The sequence below is a fragment of the Mobula birostris genome, chromosome 5 (assembly GCF_030028105.1).
Source record: "Mobula birostris isolate sMobBir1 chromosome 5, sMobBir1.hap1, whole genome shotgun sequence".
NCBI lineage: Eukaryota > Metazoa > Chordata > Chondrichthyes > Myliobatiformes > Myliobatidae > Mobula > Mobula birostris.
In genome coordinates, this window is record NC_092374.1 from 202,789,456 (window position 1) to 202,807,018 (window position 17,563).

General features: G+C 46.5%; 1 protein-coding gene across 1 annotated transcript; it reads right to left on the reverse strand.

Annotated features, from left to right (window-relative positions):
* Window positions 1-5,356: 5,356 nt before the first annotated feature.
* On the reverse strand, window positions 5,357-14,181 carry LOC140198292 (nuclear factor 7, brain-like). Its single transcript, XM_072259358.1, has 6 exons — window positions 13,756-14,181; window positions 13,582-13,677; window positions 12,928-13,161; window positions 11,548-11,570; window positions 11,333-11,451; window positions 5,357-5,945 (listed from the first exon to the last, which is right to left on the reverse strand). Exons 1-6 carry the CDS (start codon window positions 14,164-14,166, stop codon window positions 5,413-5,415), a joined length of 1,416 nt encoding a protein of 471 aa, XP_072115459.1. The 5' UTR covers window positions 14,167-14,181; the 3' UTR covers window positions 5,357-5,412.
* Window positions 14,182-17,563: the final 3,382 nt, after the last annotated feature.

A 17,563-nucleotide genomic window follows, 5' to 3' on the forward strand; every position in this document is an offset into this window, starting at 1 on the left:
CAGTCCTGCCCCTCCTGTAGCCAAGTTTCACTAAATGCTATAACGTCATAATTCCACGTGTCAATCCACGCTCTCAACTCGTCCACTTTCCCCGCAATACTCCTAACATTGAAATATATACACCTCAGATTTTTACCACCACTCACAATCTTTCTATTTGCGGTTTTGCTTGAACTTTTGACATCATTTATTTTCACCCCAGCCCCACTGTCAACTCTGGCACTCTGGTTCCCATCCCCCTGCGTATCTAGTTTAAAGCCTCTCCAGTAGCACTAACAAACCTCCCTGCAAGGATATTGGTCCCCTTGTAGTTCAAATGTAACCCGTCTCTCTTGTAGAGGTCCCACCTGCCCGAGAAGAGGTCCCAATTATCCTGAAATTTGAAACCCTGCCCCCTACACCAGTTCCTCAGCCACTTGTTCATCCTCCAGAGCATCCTATTCTTACTCTCACTGGCACGTAGCACAGGTAGCAATCCTGAGAATACCACCCTCGAGGTCCTGCTTTTCAACTTCCTACCAAGCTGTCTATACTCACTCTCCAGGACCTCCTCACTCTTCCTTGCTATGTCATTGGTACCGATGTGCACCACAACATCTGGCTGATCACCCTCCCACTTCAGAATGTCATGCAAGCGATCAGAGACATCCTTGACCCCGGCACCTAGGAGGCAACAAACTACCCTGGATTCTCTGTCACGACTACAGAACCTCCTATCTGCACCTCTAACTATCGAGTCCCCTATCACTACCGCTCTCCTCTTTTTCCACCCTCCCTTCTGCACTGCAGAGCCAGACTCAGTGCCAGAGATCTGACTGCTGCAGCTTGTCCCAGGTAAGTCAACCCTCCCAACAGTATCCAATGCGGTATACTTGTTGTTGAGGGCAATGGCCACAGGGGAGCCCTGCTCTGGCTGCCCTTTCCTCTTTCCTCGCCTGAAAGTGACCCAATTTCCTGTCCTTTGCTCCTTTGGCGTAACTACCTCCCTGTAGCTACCATCTATAATCTCCCCATTCTCCCGAATGATCCGGAGGTCATCCAGCTGCTGCTTCAGTACCCTAACGCTGTTTGTTAGGAGCTGCAGGTGGATGCACTTCTTGCAGGTGTCATTGTCAGGGACTCCGGAGGGGTCCCTGACCTCCCACATTCCGCAAGAGGAGCATTCCAACATCTTGCTTGGCATTCTGTCTACTCTAAACAATTTCGAGAAAAAAAACTTACCAGAACCTACCCTGGCCTCTGCCTGTTCTGGCCGAAGCCTGTTGAGCCAAAGCCGTCCCACTCTGCTCCCTCTTACTCCTCTGCCTGCTCACAACGCTGCCCACTGTATGTAGTGGTTTGTTTTCAAACCTTGGCGCGCTACGTCACGCGCCTGCGCAGTACAGACCCTTCTCCCCAAGCAGTGTTTAAAAAAATACTTTTTTTCTACCCGATTTCTTCACTCCCTTCTTCTCAGCTGCTTGCTTCGACTGAAATAAGAACCGTTGAAAATTCCTCTTTTTAAACCTTGGCGCGGTACGTTACTGTGTATACGTCAATGTGTATTGTTTCTTTATATATTGTTATTGTTTTCTGTTTATGTTTGCACAGTTTATTGTCTTTTTCAAATTGGTTGTTTGCCGTCCTTTTGGATGTGATCTTTTATTGATTCTATTAGGTTCGTTGGATTTTTTGTACTAGTCTCAGTGGTACCATGTCATTCAGGGGCTTAGGCAATGCACATGTCTGTATGTGACTGTATGTTTAATGCTTTCTTTCTGTGCTGTGTGCTCTGTATGACTGTTGGTACTGTGTTTTTCACTTTGGCCCTGGAGGAACGCTGTTTTGTTTGTCTGTATTCATGGATGTTCATGTTGGTTTGAATGATAATTAAACTTATCCTGAAAGGATCTCAGCCCGATCCATTGAATGTTTAATTCCCTCCATAGATGCTGACTGACCAGTTGAGTCCTTCCGTCATCTTGTTCTTTTTTTACCCCGCTCCAGACTATGGTGTAAAACTGTGGTGAAATATAATTTTTTAGCAAATATTCAATTAGCTAATGTCATGAAACTAGGGATGTGGAGACAACATTGTGTTGTGAAGAGTCAGATGCCATGGTGTTTGGACATCCATTTCAAAGACATCATGGTTCATTGAACCATACGGGAAAATGGGACTTAACACCCACAGTGTGGGTCCTCCATTGACCTGCTCCTGCTGGACAGCCCGTGGTGACAAAGCTGTTGGTTGATCCTGACAGACTTCCACCACACAATCAGGACCACAAGGGTATTGAAGATAATCTGAACTGTAGGGTAGAAGTTGTCTCAGTGTCATTGAGTCATTCAGCATGGAAACTGATGCTGAAAGATCATCAACTCAGTGAGAGACGAACTATGGTCTGCGCAAAACAGTTTGCTCTCCCAGCACAGCAAGATGTCCGTAAGGAAATGCTGTCGACTGGCAGAGTCCAGGCTGCCAGATCTTCAGTCTCCCTCCCAAATGCCAATTCGTCAACAGCTCTAATTCAGCCAACAATAATGGTGCCGTCAGCAAACTTACTATGTCATTGGAGCTGTGCTGAGCCTCAGAGTCATCAGTGTAAAGTGAGCAGAGCAGGGGGCTAAGCACAAAGCCTTGTTGTGCACCCTTACTGATGGTGATTGTAGAGGAGATGTTGTTGCCAATCTGAACGGACCGGGTTCTGCAAGTGAGGAAATCGAGGATCAGTTGCACAAGGAGGTATCAAGGCCGAGGTCTTGGAGCTTATTGATTAACCTCCTTTTGGGAGGTTGATAGTGTTGAGTGGAGATCATCCTGACGTCTGCATCTTCACTGTCAGATGTTCCATGGCTGAGTGACGAGCCAATGAAATGGCATCTGTTGTTGATGTGTTGTGACTGTGGGCAAACTGGACAACAGTCACTCCTCAAGGAGGGGCTGACCAACCCCTCAAAGCAATTCATCACAGCGGATGTAAGTTACTGGACAGTAGCAGGTAAGGCAGCATCAATAACCTGTCAACGTTCGGACCGAGACTCCATCAAAAATGTGGAAGAGGGAAGAAACTAGAATATGGTGGGTCGGGGGAGGGAGAGGGCAGCGAAGGAGTAAAAACTGGCAGGTGACAGTTAAGACAAAGTGATATGGGCGTGTAGTTGGGGGAGGCGGTGAATATGAAGCTGGGCAGGTGGAAGAGTTAAAGGGCTGAAGAGGAGTGTAATAGGAGTGCACAGTAGACCCATCGCCCCGCCCCTAGAGGCAGCCAGACTGGTGAGTCATCCCAGCAGTGTCTCATCCTGGTTGAGCCGAATCCAACGTGACAACAATGTGCAGAATTGTTACTTATCGCCCCCTTGTGCTGCCTGATGCTGAGATACATCCTAGAATGCTCTGGAGCACGTCATCAGTAAAGTAACCTGCGGTCATCGGGTGTTTTGGGTCTTTCAGGCGAACCAGCCAGGGACAGTCAGGTCCTGGCTTGTGTCCTTGCATCATGGGTCCACGGTTCACGCCTCTTAAACCGTATACATCGTTCCTCCAGACCACCGTGCACTAATATAACATATCTCAGTATATTTGCTATTTATTTGAACAATTTATCTTCTTCTGCACATTGCCTTGTTGTCAGTCTTTGTTTATGTAGAATTTTCCTGAATTCTATTTTTTTCTTTACTTTCTTGTACATGCCGGCATGAAAATGAATCTCAAGGTAGTACATATAGGGATTTGAAAATTAATTTTACTGAACTTTGAGTACTGGTACCGAGGACAACAGGGAACCATCCCCAACACCCCAGCCAATATCTATCACAAAAACAACACTGAGCAAAAGAGTCATTTTAGAACATAGAACGTAGAACTTCTGCAAATTTCAGGCCCTTCGGCCAGCAATGTCGTGCCGACCGTGTAACCTACTCTGGAAACTGCCTACAACCTCCCTACTACAAAGTCTTCTATTTTTCTAAGCTCCATGAACCTATCTGAGTCTCTTAAGAGACCCTATTGAATCCATTTCCACCACCATCGCTTGCAGGGCATTCCACGTACCCATCACTCTGTGTGCAAAGCTTACCTTTGGCATCCCCCTTTTACCTACTACCAAGCACCTTAAAACCATGCCTCCTCATGTTAGCCATATCAGCCCTGGAAATAAGCCTCTGACTATCCACATAATCAATGCCTCTCATTATCTTATACACCTCTATCAGGTCTCCTCTCATCCTCCGTTGCTCCAAGGAGAAAAGGCGAAGTTCACTCAAAATATTCTCATAAGATATGCTGCCCAATCCAGGCAACATCCTTGTAAATCCCCTGTGCACTCTTTCTATAGTATCCACATCCATCTGCAGTGAGGTGAGCAGAACTGAACACAGTACACAAGTGGAATCTGACCAAGGTCTTATACAGCTGTAACATTACCTCACAGCTCTTGAACTCAGTCACACAGTCGATGAAGGCCAACACACCATATGGCTTCTCAACAAACCTGTCAACCTGGGCAACAGCTTTGAGTGTCCTATGGACAGGGACCCCAAGATCACTCTGATCCTCCACACCGCCAACAGTCTGTCTTCTGTTATATTCTGTCTTCAAATTTGACCTACCGAAAAGAATCACTTCACACTTATCTGGGTTGAACTCCAACTGCCACTGCTCAGCCCAGTTCTGCATCCTATCGATGTCTGACTGTAACCTCTGACAACTCTGTGCCATTAGCAAACTTACATCCTTCTACATCTTCACCCAGGTAATTTATAAAGATCAAACAATCCCTGAGGAATATCACTGGTCACTGACAGCCATGTTGAATATGATCCATCTACAACCACCCTTTGCTTCAATTCTGGATCCACAAAGCAAGGTCTCCTTGGATCCCACGCCTTCTTACTTTCTGAATGACTTTTACATAGGGAACCATTAAATGCCTTACTGAAATTCATATATACTGCATACACTGCTCTACCTTAATCAATGTGTATTGTTATTATTAATTATTTATTGTAACACCAACAAATTACATTCAATACAACCAGTTGCCAATTACATTTTGACTATTTAACCGAGCGACCACCCCCCCCAAACTTCATCACCATCCCCTTCTACCCCTCTCTCCCCCTTGTGTGCTACCAACAGTACATGTCCCGTGTTACCAAGATTCAACCTGACCTCCCACTCCCACTCAGCACCACCACTTGCCCAGTTACCCTGTCAGTCCCGGTGGACTTTAGCACCCGGGGGAGCCGGGGAGCTCAGGATCCGCCGCCTGCGGCTGCTGCTGAATCTGCAGTGTTTCTGTTCTGTTGACGGATGCGGTGAACGAGTTAAAATTAATGGATCGATAATTCTCAAATCGTGTTTATTTCACTCTCCGCACATTTATATTTACACTGACTTACTCCTGACGCCGGTCCCGGGATCCGACCCGTTTACAGACCCAGAGCGGAACCGGAGCAGATTCTCAACCACTGGATTGTATATCCAATCCAGAAGAAAGAATGAAGTTTCTCCGAGAATTTATTCCCAGTGAAGGTGTGGAGATGGGACTTGGTCTCCGCGTTGTAAAATGAAATTGTCCCGGACTCGTAACTGAGATAAACTCCCACCCTCCCAGGGATGGGACCGGCAGAGAGACGGGATCGAGGGGAGGTAAGAACCAACATCACATCATCAATCTGCCCGATGATCCAGAATCCGGTCTCCAGACTCCGTGTGAACTCTCCCTTCCTCTCCACAGACTCAGCGGCGACTCCCAGACCCCAACGCCGACTCCCCGTCACTTCCACCTCCCAGTAATGTCTCCCCGATGTGAATCCCTCCGATCCCAGCACACAAGCCGAGAATGTGAACCTCTTTCCAGTGTCAGGGCGATTCCTCCGGGACCGGGTCCGTCTCACACTCTTCTGATCCTCAGACACCTCGAGCTCCGGATTCGCAGTTTCCACATCCAGGGTGACAGAGACTGGGGGGGTGGAGTGGAAGCAGAGAATTAGAGAGCCCCCGGGGATCGGGGAAAAATCGGGCAGCTCGGCCTCGGGACCGGGAGTGAAACCGCCGGGCCTCAGGCACAGTCGGGCGACCGACAGAAAACTTTCCTGACGTTTTGCCCAACCACAGCGGATGGACAACCAGCATCTTCCCGAGAATTTACTCGACATGGAGAGCGGATTTTTCCCGATCAACACACTCAAAATTCTGGAAGATCTCAGCGGGTCAAGCAGCATGTGTTAAGGGAGGTATACAGTCGATGTTTCAAGCCGAGATATTTCCTCTAAAATGGAAAGAAAGGCGGGGGTTAACAGTAGATAGATGTGAGGAATGGGTGGAGCAACAGCTGGATGAGGATCAGGTGAGTGAACACTGGAGGCATTTAAAATGGAGGTAAGGCCCAATTCATTCGTGCTGACCAACTCATTTTAATGATCTAATTCCATTTGCCTACATTTGCCATTACTCCTTTAAACCTTTCCCACCACGTACCTGTCCAAGCAACAAATACAAAATGCTGGAGGAACCCAGCAGTCCAGGCGGCATCCATGGCTGAAACCCTTCGGCAGGGCTGGAGAGAAACGGCTGAGGAGTAGATTTAAAAGGTGGGTGTGGGAAGGGAGGGAGATCCACCAGGTGATATGTGAAATCTGGAGGGGGAGTGATGAAGTAACAAGCTGGGAAGTTGATTGGCAAGATGAGCTGAGAGAGGGAAAAGGCAATGGGAAATGGAGAAGGAGGAGGGGCGGTTTGGGGGCATTACCGGAAGTTTAATAATGATATTCCTGCCATCAGGTTAGAGGTTCCCCAAATAGAAAATAAGGTGTTGTTCCTCCAACCCAAGTGTAGTCTTATCCCGACAGTGGAGGACATATCGGAATGGGAATGGGGAGTGGACGCTGGGAGATCTTGTTCTGGCGGACGGGGCGTAGCTGCTCGGCAAAACGGTCTCCCAAACTACACTGGGTCTCACCGATATACAGGAGGCCACACGAGGAACACCGGACACAGTATATGACCCCAGCAGACTCACAGGTCAATTGACACCTCAGGTGGAAGGGCTGTTTGGAGCCCTGGATGGTAGTGAGAGAGAATGTGTAGAGGCAAATGTAGCACTTGTTATGCTTGCAAGGATCAGTGCCAGGAGGGAGATCCATGGAGAGGGACGAACAGACAAGGGAATTGCATGGGGTGGGAGGGAAAGATGTGCTTGGTGGTGGGATCTCATTGGAGATGGCAGAAGTTTCGGAGAATTATTTGCTGGACGCAGAGGCTGGTGGGATGGTAGATGAGGGCAAGAGGAACCCTATCCCTGGTAGGGTGGCGGAGGATTGGGTATGAGCAGATGTGCATGAAATGGAAGCGATGCAGTTGAGGGTAGTGTTGATGGTGGAGGAAGGGAAGACCCTTTCTTTGAAAAAAGAGGACATGTCCTTTGTTCTAGAATGAAAAGTCTCATCCTGACAGCAGAATCGGAGGAGACGGAGGGACTGAGAGAAGGGGATGGCGATGGCGGTGTTACAAGTAGCAGGGTGGGATGAGGTATAGTCCAGGTAGCTGTGAGAGTCCTTTGGTTTATAATAGAGATCGGTGGATAAGCTGTCACCAGAGATAGAGACCGTGAGATCAAGAAAGGGAAGAAAGGAATCAGAAATGAACTATGTGAATTTGAGGGCAGGGTAGAAGCTGGAGGCGAAGTGGATGAAGTTGACAAGTTCAGCATGGGTGCAGGGAGCAGCACCAATACAGTCGTCAATGTAGTGTAGGGAAAGTGTGGGATGGTCACCAGTGTGGGCTTGTAACATAGACTGTTCCAAGTAGCCAACAAAAAGGTAGGCATAGCTGGGACCCACCTTTGGCTCCACCTTTTGTCTAAATGAAATGGGAGGAGCCAAAGGAGAAAATATTGAGAGTGAGGACGAGTTCCGCTAAGCAGAGGAGAGTGGTGGTAGAGAGGAGCTGGTTAGTTCTAGTGTCCAGAAAAAGACAGAGAGCTTTGAGGCCTTTCCTGTCCTGATGTGTTTTAAATCATTGTAACAGTACCCACCTCTACAGTTTCCTTCGCAGCCTCCTGAGATCCAGGAAAAAGTCCCAGAATATCCAGCCTCTCCTTATAACCCATACCCTCCAGTCCAGTGACATCCTTGCAAATCTGTTTTATACCCACTCAGTTTAATAACATCCTTCCTGCAGGTACATAACCAGAACTGTTCAGAGTGATCCAAATCACAAAGAGAAGAAAGAGTGTGGATGCTGGAAATCCAAAGCAACACACACAAAATCTCAGACCGAAACATCAATGAGTTTATTAATTTCCATTGATGCTGCCTGACCTGCTGAGTTCCTCCAACATTGTGTGTGTGTTGCTTGGATTTCCAGCATCTGCAGGTTTTCTCTTGTTTAGTGTCATAAAGAAAGCTTTGCCACATTGCCCTTCATAAATGAAAGTATTGAGTACAGGAGATGGGATGTTATGATGAAGTTGTATGAGATGTTGGTGATGCATAATTTGGAGTGTTATGTGCAGTTTTGGTCACCTACCTGCAAGAAAGATATAAAAAAGAATGGAAGAGAACAGAGAACATTTACAGGAATGTTGCTTGGACTGGAGGACCTGATTTATAAGGAAAGATTGAACAGGTTAAGACTTTATTCCTTGTTAGGAAGAAGGCTGAGGGAGATTTGAGAGAGGCATGCAAAATTATGAGGAGAGTAAATACAAATGGTGGGTAGGACTGCAATTGGAGGTTATGTGTGAGGGTGAAAGGTGAAAAGTTTAAGGGGAACATGAGGGGAAACTTCTTCACTCAGAGGGTTGTGAAGAGTGTGGAATGAGCTGCCAATGCAGGTGATACATGTAAACTCGATTTCAATGTTCAAGAGAAGTTTGGACAGATACGTGGATTGCAGAGGTGTGGAGGGTTATGGTCACGGTGCAGGTCGATGGGAGTAGGCAGTTTAAATGTTTTGGTATGAACTAGATGGGCCAAACAGCCTGTTTCTGTGTTGTACTTTTCTGTCACTCTATGACTCTAGTACAAAAACAAACTGGTTAGGAAGTTAATTGGTCATTGTAAAATCTCCTTTGATTAAGCTAGTGTTGAAGAGCGACTGTTGCTGGGTGGAGCAGGTCATTGGTCTGGGACGGCCTATTTCACACTGTATCTAAATAAACAAGTAACCTCTTCACTGCCCATGAAACCACCAATCGTAGAGTCCTCAACAAACCTACTAAACACGTTACCTACATTCTCTCCAAATCATTTATATGAATGATGAAAAACAGTGGACCCAGCACCGATCCCTGCAGCACAACCGCTGGCCACAGGACTCCACCCAGACAATTCTGTATCCTATTCCAGATCGTACTGTATCCCATCTGATCTAACTCTCTACTACCTGTCAAATCCCTCGTTAAACTCCATGGAGGCGATGTCTACTGCACTTTCATCAGCTGTAGTTTATTTCAGATACAGCACGGAATAGGCCCTTCCGGCCCTTTGATCCCGCCACCCAGCAACCCCTGATATAATCCGAGCCTGACCATGGGACAAGTTACAATGACCCTCACCATACAGAAACCCCTGATTTAATCCGAGCCTGACCATGGGACAAGTTACAATGACCCTCACCACCCAGCAACTCCTGATTTAATCCGAGCCTGACCATGGGACAAGTTACAATGACCCCCACCACCCAGCAACCCCTGACTTAATCCGAGCCTGACCATGGGACAAGTTACAATGACCCCAACCACCCAGCAACCCCTGATTTAATCCGAGCCTGACCATGGGACAAGTTACAATGACCCTCACCACCCAGCAACCCCTGATTTAATCCGAGCCTGACTATGGGACAAGTTACAATGACCTCACCACCCAACAGCCCCTGATTTAGTCCGAGCCTCACCATGGGTTAATTGAACTGTGGGAGGAACTAGACCACCTCGAGGAAACCCACACGATCTCGGGGAGAACATAGCAGGGAAGTCCAGTCCATAAGCCAAACGTCAGTGGTGGGAAAGTTTCTGAGAGACAGGATCGAACAGTATTTGGAAAGATGAGGACTGATCAGGGACAATCAGCATGACGCTGTGCATGGAAAATCACGTTTGTTGAAGAGGTGACAGAGAGGATTGACCAGGACAGGGCGGTAGACATTGTCCACATGAACTACACCAAGGCCTTTGAAGTTGATCATAGACCACACTTGGAGTTTGTGTGCATTTCTGGGCCCCCGGCTCTGGAAAGGATGTCATTACAGGAAGATGTTACCAGGGCTGGAGGGCTTGGGTTCAAAGGAGAGACTGGATAAACTGGGGCTATTTCCCTGGGGCGTTGGATGTTGAGGGGGGGAGGGGACCCCTTTTCGAGGTATATAAAATCATGAGGGCAAAAGTAAAGTGTATACACATGGTCTCTTTCCCCAGAATATCAGAGTCCAAAAACAGAGGGCAGAGATTGAAGAGAAAGTTTTTTAAATGATCTGTGAGGGATGTGAGTACATATGCAATTTCTTGCTAGAGGAAGCCATAGAAATAGGGATAATTAAAATATTTTGAAATAAATTAGGCAGGTAAATATATAGGAAGTAGTTAGAGGAAAATGGGACAAACACACGGAAATGTGTCTGTTTTCCTGGCGATGTGCCCCACTTTGATGATGCATTTGGATATGTGTCACTGTGTGTGAGTGTGTGTTGCTGTGGTACTAACAATGTGCAATGCTGAGGCTCTGACTACGATCTGCCAACCCTTCTTCTGTATGTGTGTGAGAGAGATTCGTCAGAGCAGTTATGCTGTGTGGGCTTCTCCCATCGTTCACCGAGGTCAATGCTGATCGGTGTGTCCGGGCTCAGTCTGACAATGCTTCAACGCCGTGGTTTGATTACAACAGTGAGACTCGCAAGTCCAGCAGGCGGCAGACCTGTGTCAATCAGACTGCGGTCACAGACAGGGCAGACAGGGTGACAGGCACGAAGGACTGGTGTATTTTTCTGACAATCCTTGTCACTGCAGTGATACCAAATGTTATCCCCTTTAATGTCATTAATGAAATATTAATTCCAGAACTACTGTGGCAGGATTCCAGCGCATGTATTGACATTTTTTCCAGTATGAGTGGGATCAGGACGCTGTGGTTTATCTAACAGTCCGGTGAAGTGGTTATATTTTGTCCCAGTGTTGGTGCGTTCAGGGGTCTGACTTCTGCACATGATCACGTGACAGTGATGCCTCCCTGCAGGTGGAGTTGGGGCCAGAATAAACTTCAGTTCCCCTTCAGCCTATTATTACAGCCAAATTTGTTTCTATTATTAATTAATTGTGTCTGAAACAAGGGCAAATGAATCTGTATGTTTTACCTCGCTTAATGCCATCAAACGCTTTTCCGAATGCTGCGTCGAACAAATAGGGGTGATAGAATTTTTCAGCCAGTAGGGCACCATCTGTCACTGACAATATCTGGGCAGCATCACTGATCCTGAAAATATTATACAGCTGGTTATAAACTGAGCATCAGCAACATTTGAACTACTTTACAAATTCATACAGAGTTTCAGTATAGACCATGTCCTACCTTCTCTTCCGACGACCTTCCTCCTGAAATCAATCAAACACAGATCTCAACTGACTGAGACTGACCATTCGCATCGCAATAGCAGGAATCTGAGCCAAGTCATTAAAAGCTGCTGGTAGTTGAGGAGGACGATGGCGCCTAATAGCGACTGCTTTGCTAGCATCTTCGGAAACAGCTCTATTTCTGTATTTAGTATCCCTACTTTTCCCTTTCAGGGTTCTTTTGAAGACCCTGACCTGGATTTACACGCTGCCTTCAGTTCTTTGCAGGAATGAGACCCACTCTCGGGGTCTCACGACTGGCCACTGTTCGATATATCGCGGACGCAGCCTAGAAGACTAGCACGCCTTCAGATTTCCAGGGTTCCGTGGCTCTGGAGGTGGGCAGACTCGAGGTCGGTGCTTCTGTGGGGAATCGGTGTGTCCTGGGAGATGGAAGATCGAAAGCAACAAGCTAGCTGCTGGCTGTGTGACCCGAGACCTGAGTTCTTTTGGCACAGAGCTTGAAAACAACAATGCAACAGGCTTTTAACACCGTAAATCATCGAGCTGTTTGTTATGTCTCCCCTCTCGCTGTGAAACGGGTCACCTCTTTTTCCCTTTTCTGGGAGAGAGAACCTGTGTTATGTTGAATTACTGGGTGAACGAGCAGTCTTTGGGGTACTGCAGGTCTCTGTCTTTATTGATGTTTGCTGCACGCTTGAGTGCTCGGTGGAGGGTGCTGATGCTTTTTTGCTGGTGGGGAGGGGTAGTCGTTGCCTTGCTGCTGCTTATGCGTGGGAGGGGGAAGCTGGGGGGGGGGGACAGAGGGACACAGAACCACGGGAGAAAGTACAAGGAATTTTATGAGAATTATAGCATAACTGAGGGATGGAACTTACAGGAGAGACCGGACAGGATGTGCTTTTTTATCTGGATACGATGTCAGGGAGGATCAGATGCCGGAATTTAACATTCCGAATGGATTTGATGGAGTGGAAGTGGAGAAAATACTTCTGTTTTTACGAGATCAAAAGTCAATCAGAAAACATCATTTGGTTGTTAATAAATTCAACAAGAAATGTGGTGAAGAGGATATCAGAAACACACTGATAATCTGTGACTGTAACTGAGTGTTACTCTGAGTAACAGGGGATATTATACGTGGGGATCACAGAAACGATCAGCAGCTCAGTGCTCTGATCAGAGTAACTCATTCCCGAGAAGGTTGCAGACTGTCCTTTGATGTACAGATGCTGTGGGAGGCCAGTTTGGGACAATGACAATTCTGAACAGTCAAAACATCTGCATGGTGAAAATCAGGTTATAACTACAGTATTTGAGATAAAATGCATCATTTTGTGACGGTGCACTTTTATAGAACCAAACTGAAATCTCTCACCATGAGGAATGTGATATTTTCTTGTTGATCCATCTGTTCCTGTAACTTTGAGATTTCCTCCTGGAGAGAATTTAAATTATCTTGAATCTGTCGAAGATTTTTTTCCATGGGATTCAGAATCCTCTCCTCTTCTTCCCTGAGATTTCGGAGTGCACGCTGCTCTTTCTCAGTGAGAATCCGGTGCAGTTCACCAAAATGGGATGTGATCTGGGACTGAAGGCTGTGTGACTGTTCCTGTCCAATGAAAGGAGAGACTAGTTTACTATTTGAGGCTATTTTTTTTTGTAATTCCTTATGACATGGAAGGTGACCATTCAGCACATTAACTTCTCTGCTGGTTCTCAGAATAACCCCCTCCATCACATTCCCCCACGTCTCTTTGAACCATATATTCTGTCTCTGACCCACTAACTCCGACCTGATTCACAGACCACCCACAATCACAAGGTTAATTACAGTAGCCAATTTACCGTTCCACCATGCAGTGTCGGCTAAAGGATGGTACTGGCTACGGGGAGAACATGCAAACTCCACGCAAACAGCTCTAGGGGTCAGCATCGATCCCAGGTTACTGGAGCTGCGATACTCTGCTATTCTGCATTAAAGGCAATAAAACTACACAGCGAATTTGTAAATTCTACTCAGCAGCCTCACCCGAACTCCAGAAATCTTTTCTTTCTGTTGTTGCTCCATTTCCTCGAAGTCTGATTTCTTTTTAGTGAAAAAGTCTAAGGAAGATTGAACCCGACCCTGGGAATCAGAGAGTGAAGACATTAGATCAAAATATGCAACTAACTAAACAGCTGATCAAGAGCTGGCTAGTTTTACCTTGTAGATTTCAACTGCTTCGGTAACCGGCATAAAGTTGTGAGACTTGTGTTCCCGCCCATCTCCACAGATCAGGCAGATCAGTGTCTTGTCCGTCTGACAAAACAGCTTCAGTTCTTCCTCATGTTTCTCGCAGTGAAGTTTACTTTCCTTCTCTTTCTGATTCGGGTTTAGTTTTCGAGCTTTCTCAGACAGGTTTGTCAAGGCTCGACTGACCCTGAGGGTCCCGTCCGCAAACTCCTCTCCACATTCCGGGCAGGAGTTTCTCTCCTCCCTTTCCCAACACCGTGTGATGCAGGAGCGGCAGAAGTTGTGTTCACACTCCAGTATTACCGGATCGGTAAAGAAATCCAGGCAGATGGGACCAATTACCTCCTCGGTTAAACTCTCGATCTGTCGTTTCGAAGTCATGTTCACTCTCCGTACTTCCTGGTTCAGAATCCTTTCACGATCAGGGAGCTGCTGAACGCCGGCGGTACCGCGATTGTCCTCTAGGGGCGCTGCAGTCTCGGGAATGAATGTTCCTTTTCAGTGAGCAGGAATCGTGCTCATTTCCACAGCAGGGATCAGAAACACTTTAAACAAGTCTAACATAAATAAAGCCAGAGACCTCACTTGTTCTGAACAGGGCCCACTTATGGAAATGTTTTCCCCCTGCCTGTCTTCGAAACCCCGTCAGCCCCAAGCAGCAGGGGCACTGGGATGGAATCTCGACTCACAAACACAAGAGATTCTGCAGATGCTGGAATTCTAGAGCAACCGGTCAGGCAGCATATGGAGAGGAATAAACAGCGTTGAAGGTTCTCGGTCTGAAACGGCGACCATTCTCCTCTCCATAGCTGCTGCCTGACCCCCTGAGTTCCTCTAGTATTTTGATTGTGTTTCTCTGCAATCTCCACGTCACTGAGTCTGACAGTCTTCATCTGGCAGCCTTTACAACAGCAGCTCGAGGGACAGAGGGACTGGGGGTTGGGTTGTGGGTGTGGGGACCAGTCCCCCACTTAAATATGGTTCAGATAGAACAGCACAGAAAGAACCTGCCAAACAGCAGTGGTGAGTTTCGGGAACAAGTCAGTTTATTCAGACCCTTTTACAGTGAATATCAGGGAACACTTCGAGTGTGATCTCAAAGATACTCCACGGAGTCAATGATCCTACGGGTTCCTGTTATACAATGGTGACATGCGTATCTTATAAAAAAAATCATCAGGAATCTGCATTTCTCTGTAGTATTGGATCTTTAATTGTTCCTCTGTGGTCTATCTCTATCTCACTGATAGTCATTTCGCAGTGCTCTCTGTAATTCTCTGTTTTCATTATTGACCCTGTTTTCCTGCCGTGACTCTCATTATCTGATGATAAACTCTCCTGCCGTGGTCTGCAATCCAGCCTCCACCTGTTTACCTTTGATCCAGTGAGCTTCACCTTGCTGACGGAACACATCCACAATCTAATCACTGCACTGACTGTCACATCGTCATCTCTCAGTGACCTTCTCCCTGGGTCTAATTAATTTTACTACCATAATTTCCCAGATTGTAAGGCACCTTGTTTAAACATTTTATAAGCTTTTCCGCTTCTCTTATGATTCCCGAGATCGCTTCCTCAGATATTACTGCCTGACACTGTGTGGTGTGATTGTCACTTGCCACCTGTCAGCCCAGGCCTGGATATTGCCCAGGTCTTGCTGCATTTGTGTTGTGGGCTGCTTCATTATCTGAGGAGTGGTAGATGGTGCTGAACATTGTGTCGTTATCAGTGACCATCCCGACCTCTGACCTTACGATGGACAGAAGGTCGTTGATGAAGCAGCTGAGGGTGTTTGGGCCGAGGACTCTGTCCTGGGGAGTTCCTGCAGAGATGTCCTGTGGCTGAGATGATCAGTTCCAAACACCACAACCATCTTCCTTGTGCCGGGGATGACACAAAGATTCCCACTGATTACCCCATTATTCCTTCACTTGCTCTATTTATTCTATAATTCATAGTGATGTTATGTCTGTGCACTGAACTGCTGCTGCAAAGCAACACATTTCACATCAGATATAACAGAGATAATAAACCCGATTCTGATTCTGTTTCTGCAGATTAGTCAGGCCCAATGATCTGTCTGATCCGACCTCTCCCAATCGTGTGTGTAAACCATCTCAACAGCCCATAATCTCTCAGTTCATCCAACAGATCACACACACACACACAGAGCTCTGAAGACAACTCCTTCCCTCCACAACGGTGAGATATTACAGAAGGCAGGACCCTCAAGTCTGGCCAGGTTTCCTGCAGGTTGCAATATTTCATCATCCCTCTGTAAACAAGAGACATTTGACCTGCCGGCCTCAGTGCTGATGCTCCTGTTTCCGGTGAGCTCAGTGACATTGAGTCATTCAGCATGGAAACTGCTGCTGGAAGATCATCAGCTCAGTGAGAGACGCTCTTTGGTCCGCCCGAAACCTGTTGGTCTCCCAGCACAGCGAGATATCTGTCAGGAAATGCTGCCAAGATTGAAAAGTTGCATCACCTCTGAGACAACCTGAAGGGCACTGGTTTAAACATGACCGACTGGATCGACCAAATGGCACTCAGAATGTAAAATATTTTTACACCATGTTCAGTATTTAGTATATATTTTTATTAAGAATTAAAGGCACATTTGAAATGCAAAATGCAGCTCAGATACAGGCCAGACCTTATTAACCATTATCGACTCTCTTACGCTAATCCTACACTGCAGATCCCACATTGGTCTCATCGATCACCTCAGTTCTGGACTGAAAATGTGTCATCCTCAACTCCGGGAGACACTGGAGAAGGTGCAGTTCCCTGCATAAGGAAACAGTTAATTGTGATTCCTCCTTGGCACATGCCAAAATAAAATGGAAGTTCAAAGACACAATGGTGTCAGGTTGGAATGTGGTAACAGTCTGTTTTCTCTCAAATTGACCACTGTCTTGTCTCTTTTGAACGCACATCATGAAGGTGAAATACTGATGAAGAATGTTTTCCTCCTTACAGACCCGTTGTCTCCTTCTTCCGAAATTCTGTGTCTGGGCTGAAGGTCGTTATAGATAAGAAAGTTCAGCTGCAACCACCCAGCTAAGGAAAATACTGGGGTGATAATTATGTTATCTTTTGATGGAATAATGGTATAGATGGTATAAAAAGGGCATTTTCTTTGTGCAGTGGGAGAGTTTTGTCTGAGGCAAGATCACCGCCATTGTCAGTGCTGAGATTTAGAGAAGACCGGGACGAGGGGATGGGGACTAGGGATGGGGAGCTATCAGAAAAATTGTCGGATCAGTGACGCCCTTCTGACATTGCAGAGATCGGCTCAGTGAATGATAAGTATTATTTTGATTCTGTACTGCAACTCCTGCTTCCTCTGGGGGTAGCGAAGATTTAGCACAACATCTAAAACTTTGAGAAATTTAAATAGGTGTGTGGTGGAGAACATATTGACTGGTTGCATCAGAGTCTGGTACGGAAACACGAATACCCCAGCATTGAGCACATCAAAACAGACCATTGTTGCAGGAAAGCAGCACACCCCACCACCCAGCTCATGCTCTCTTCTCACTGCTGCTATCAGGATTCAAGTGAGCTGGTTCAGATAACTTCAAATTCACTCGCCCCGTCACTGAACTGTTCCCACAACCTATGGACTCACTTTCAAGTACACCTTATCTCATGTTCTTGATATTATTGCTTGCTTCCTTGCTTGCTTGCTTGCTTATCTATTTGTTTGTTTGTTTATTACTATTTTTTTTGTTTTTCTTTCTCCTTGTATTTGCAGTTTGTTGCCTTTTGCACA

Coding starts and splice junctions, on each gene's coding strand:
- LOC140198292 (XM_072259358.1), bottom strand. CDS start 14,166: ATGACTTCGAAACGACAGATCGAGAGTTTAACCGAGGAGGTAATTGGT. Junction 13,162..13,581: donor AAAAGATTTCTGGAGTTCGG/GTGAGGCTGCTG, acceptor TTCATTGGACAG/GAACAGTCACACAGCCTTCA. Junction 5,946..11,332: donor GTTTGATGGCATTAAGCGAG/GTAAAACATACA, acceptor CCACCCCCCCAG/TCTCTGTCACCCTGGATGTG.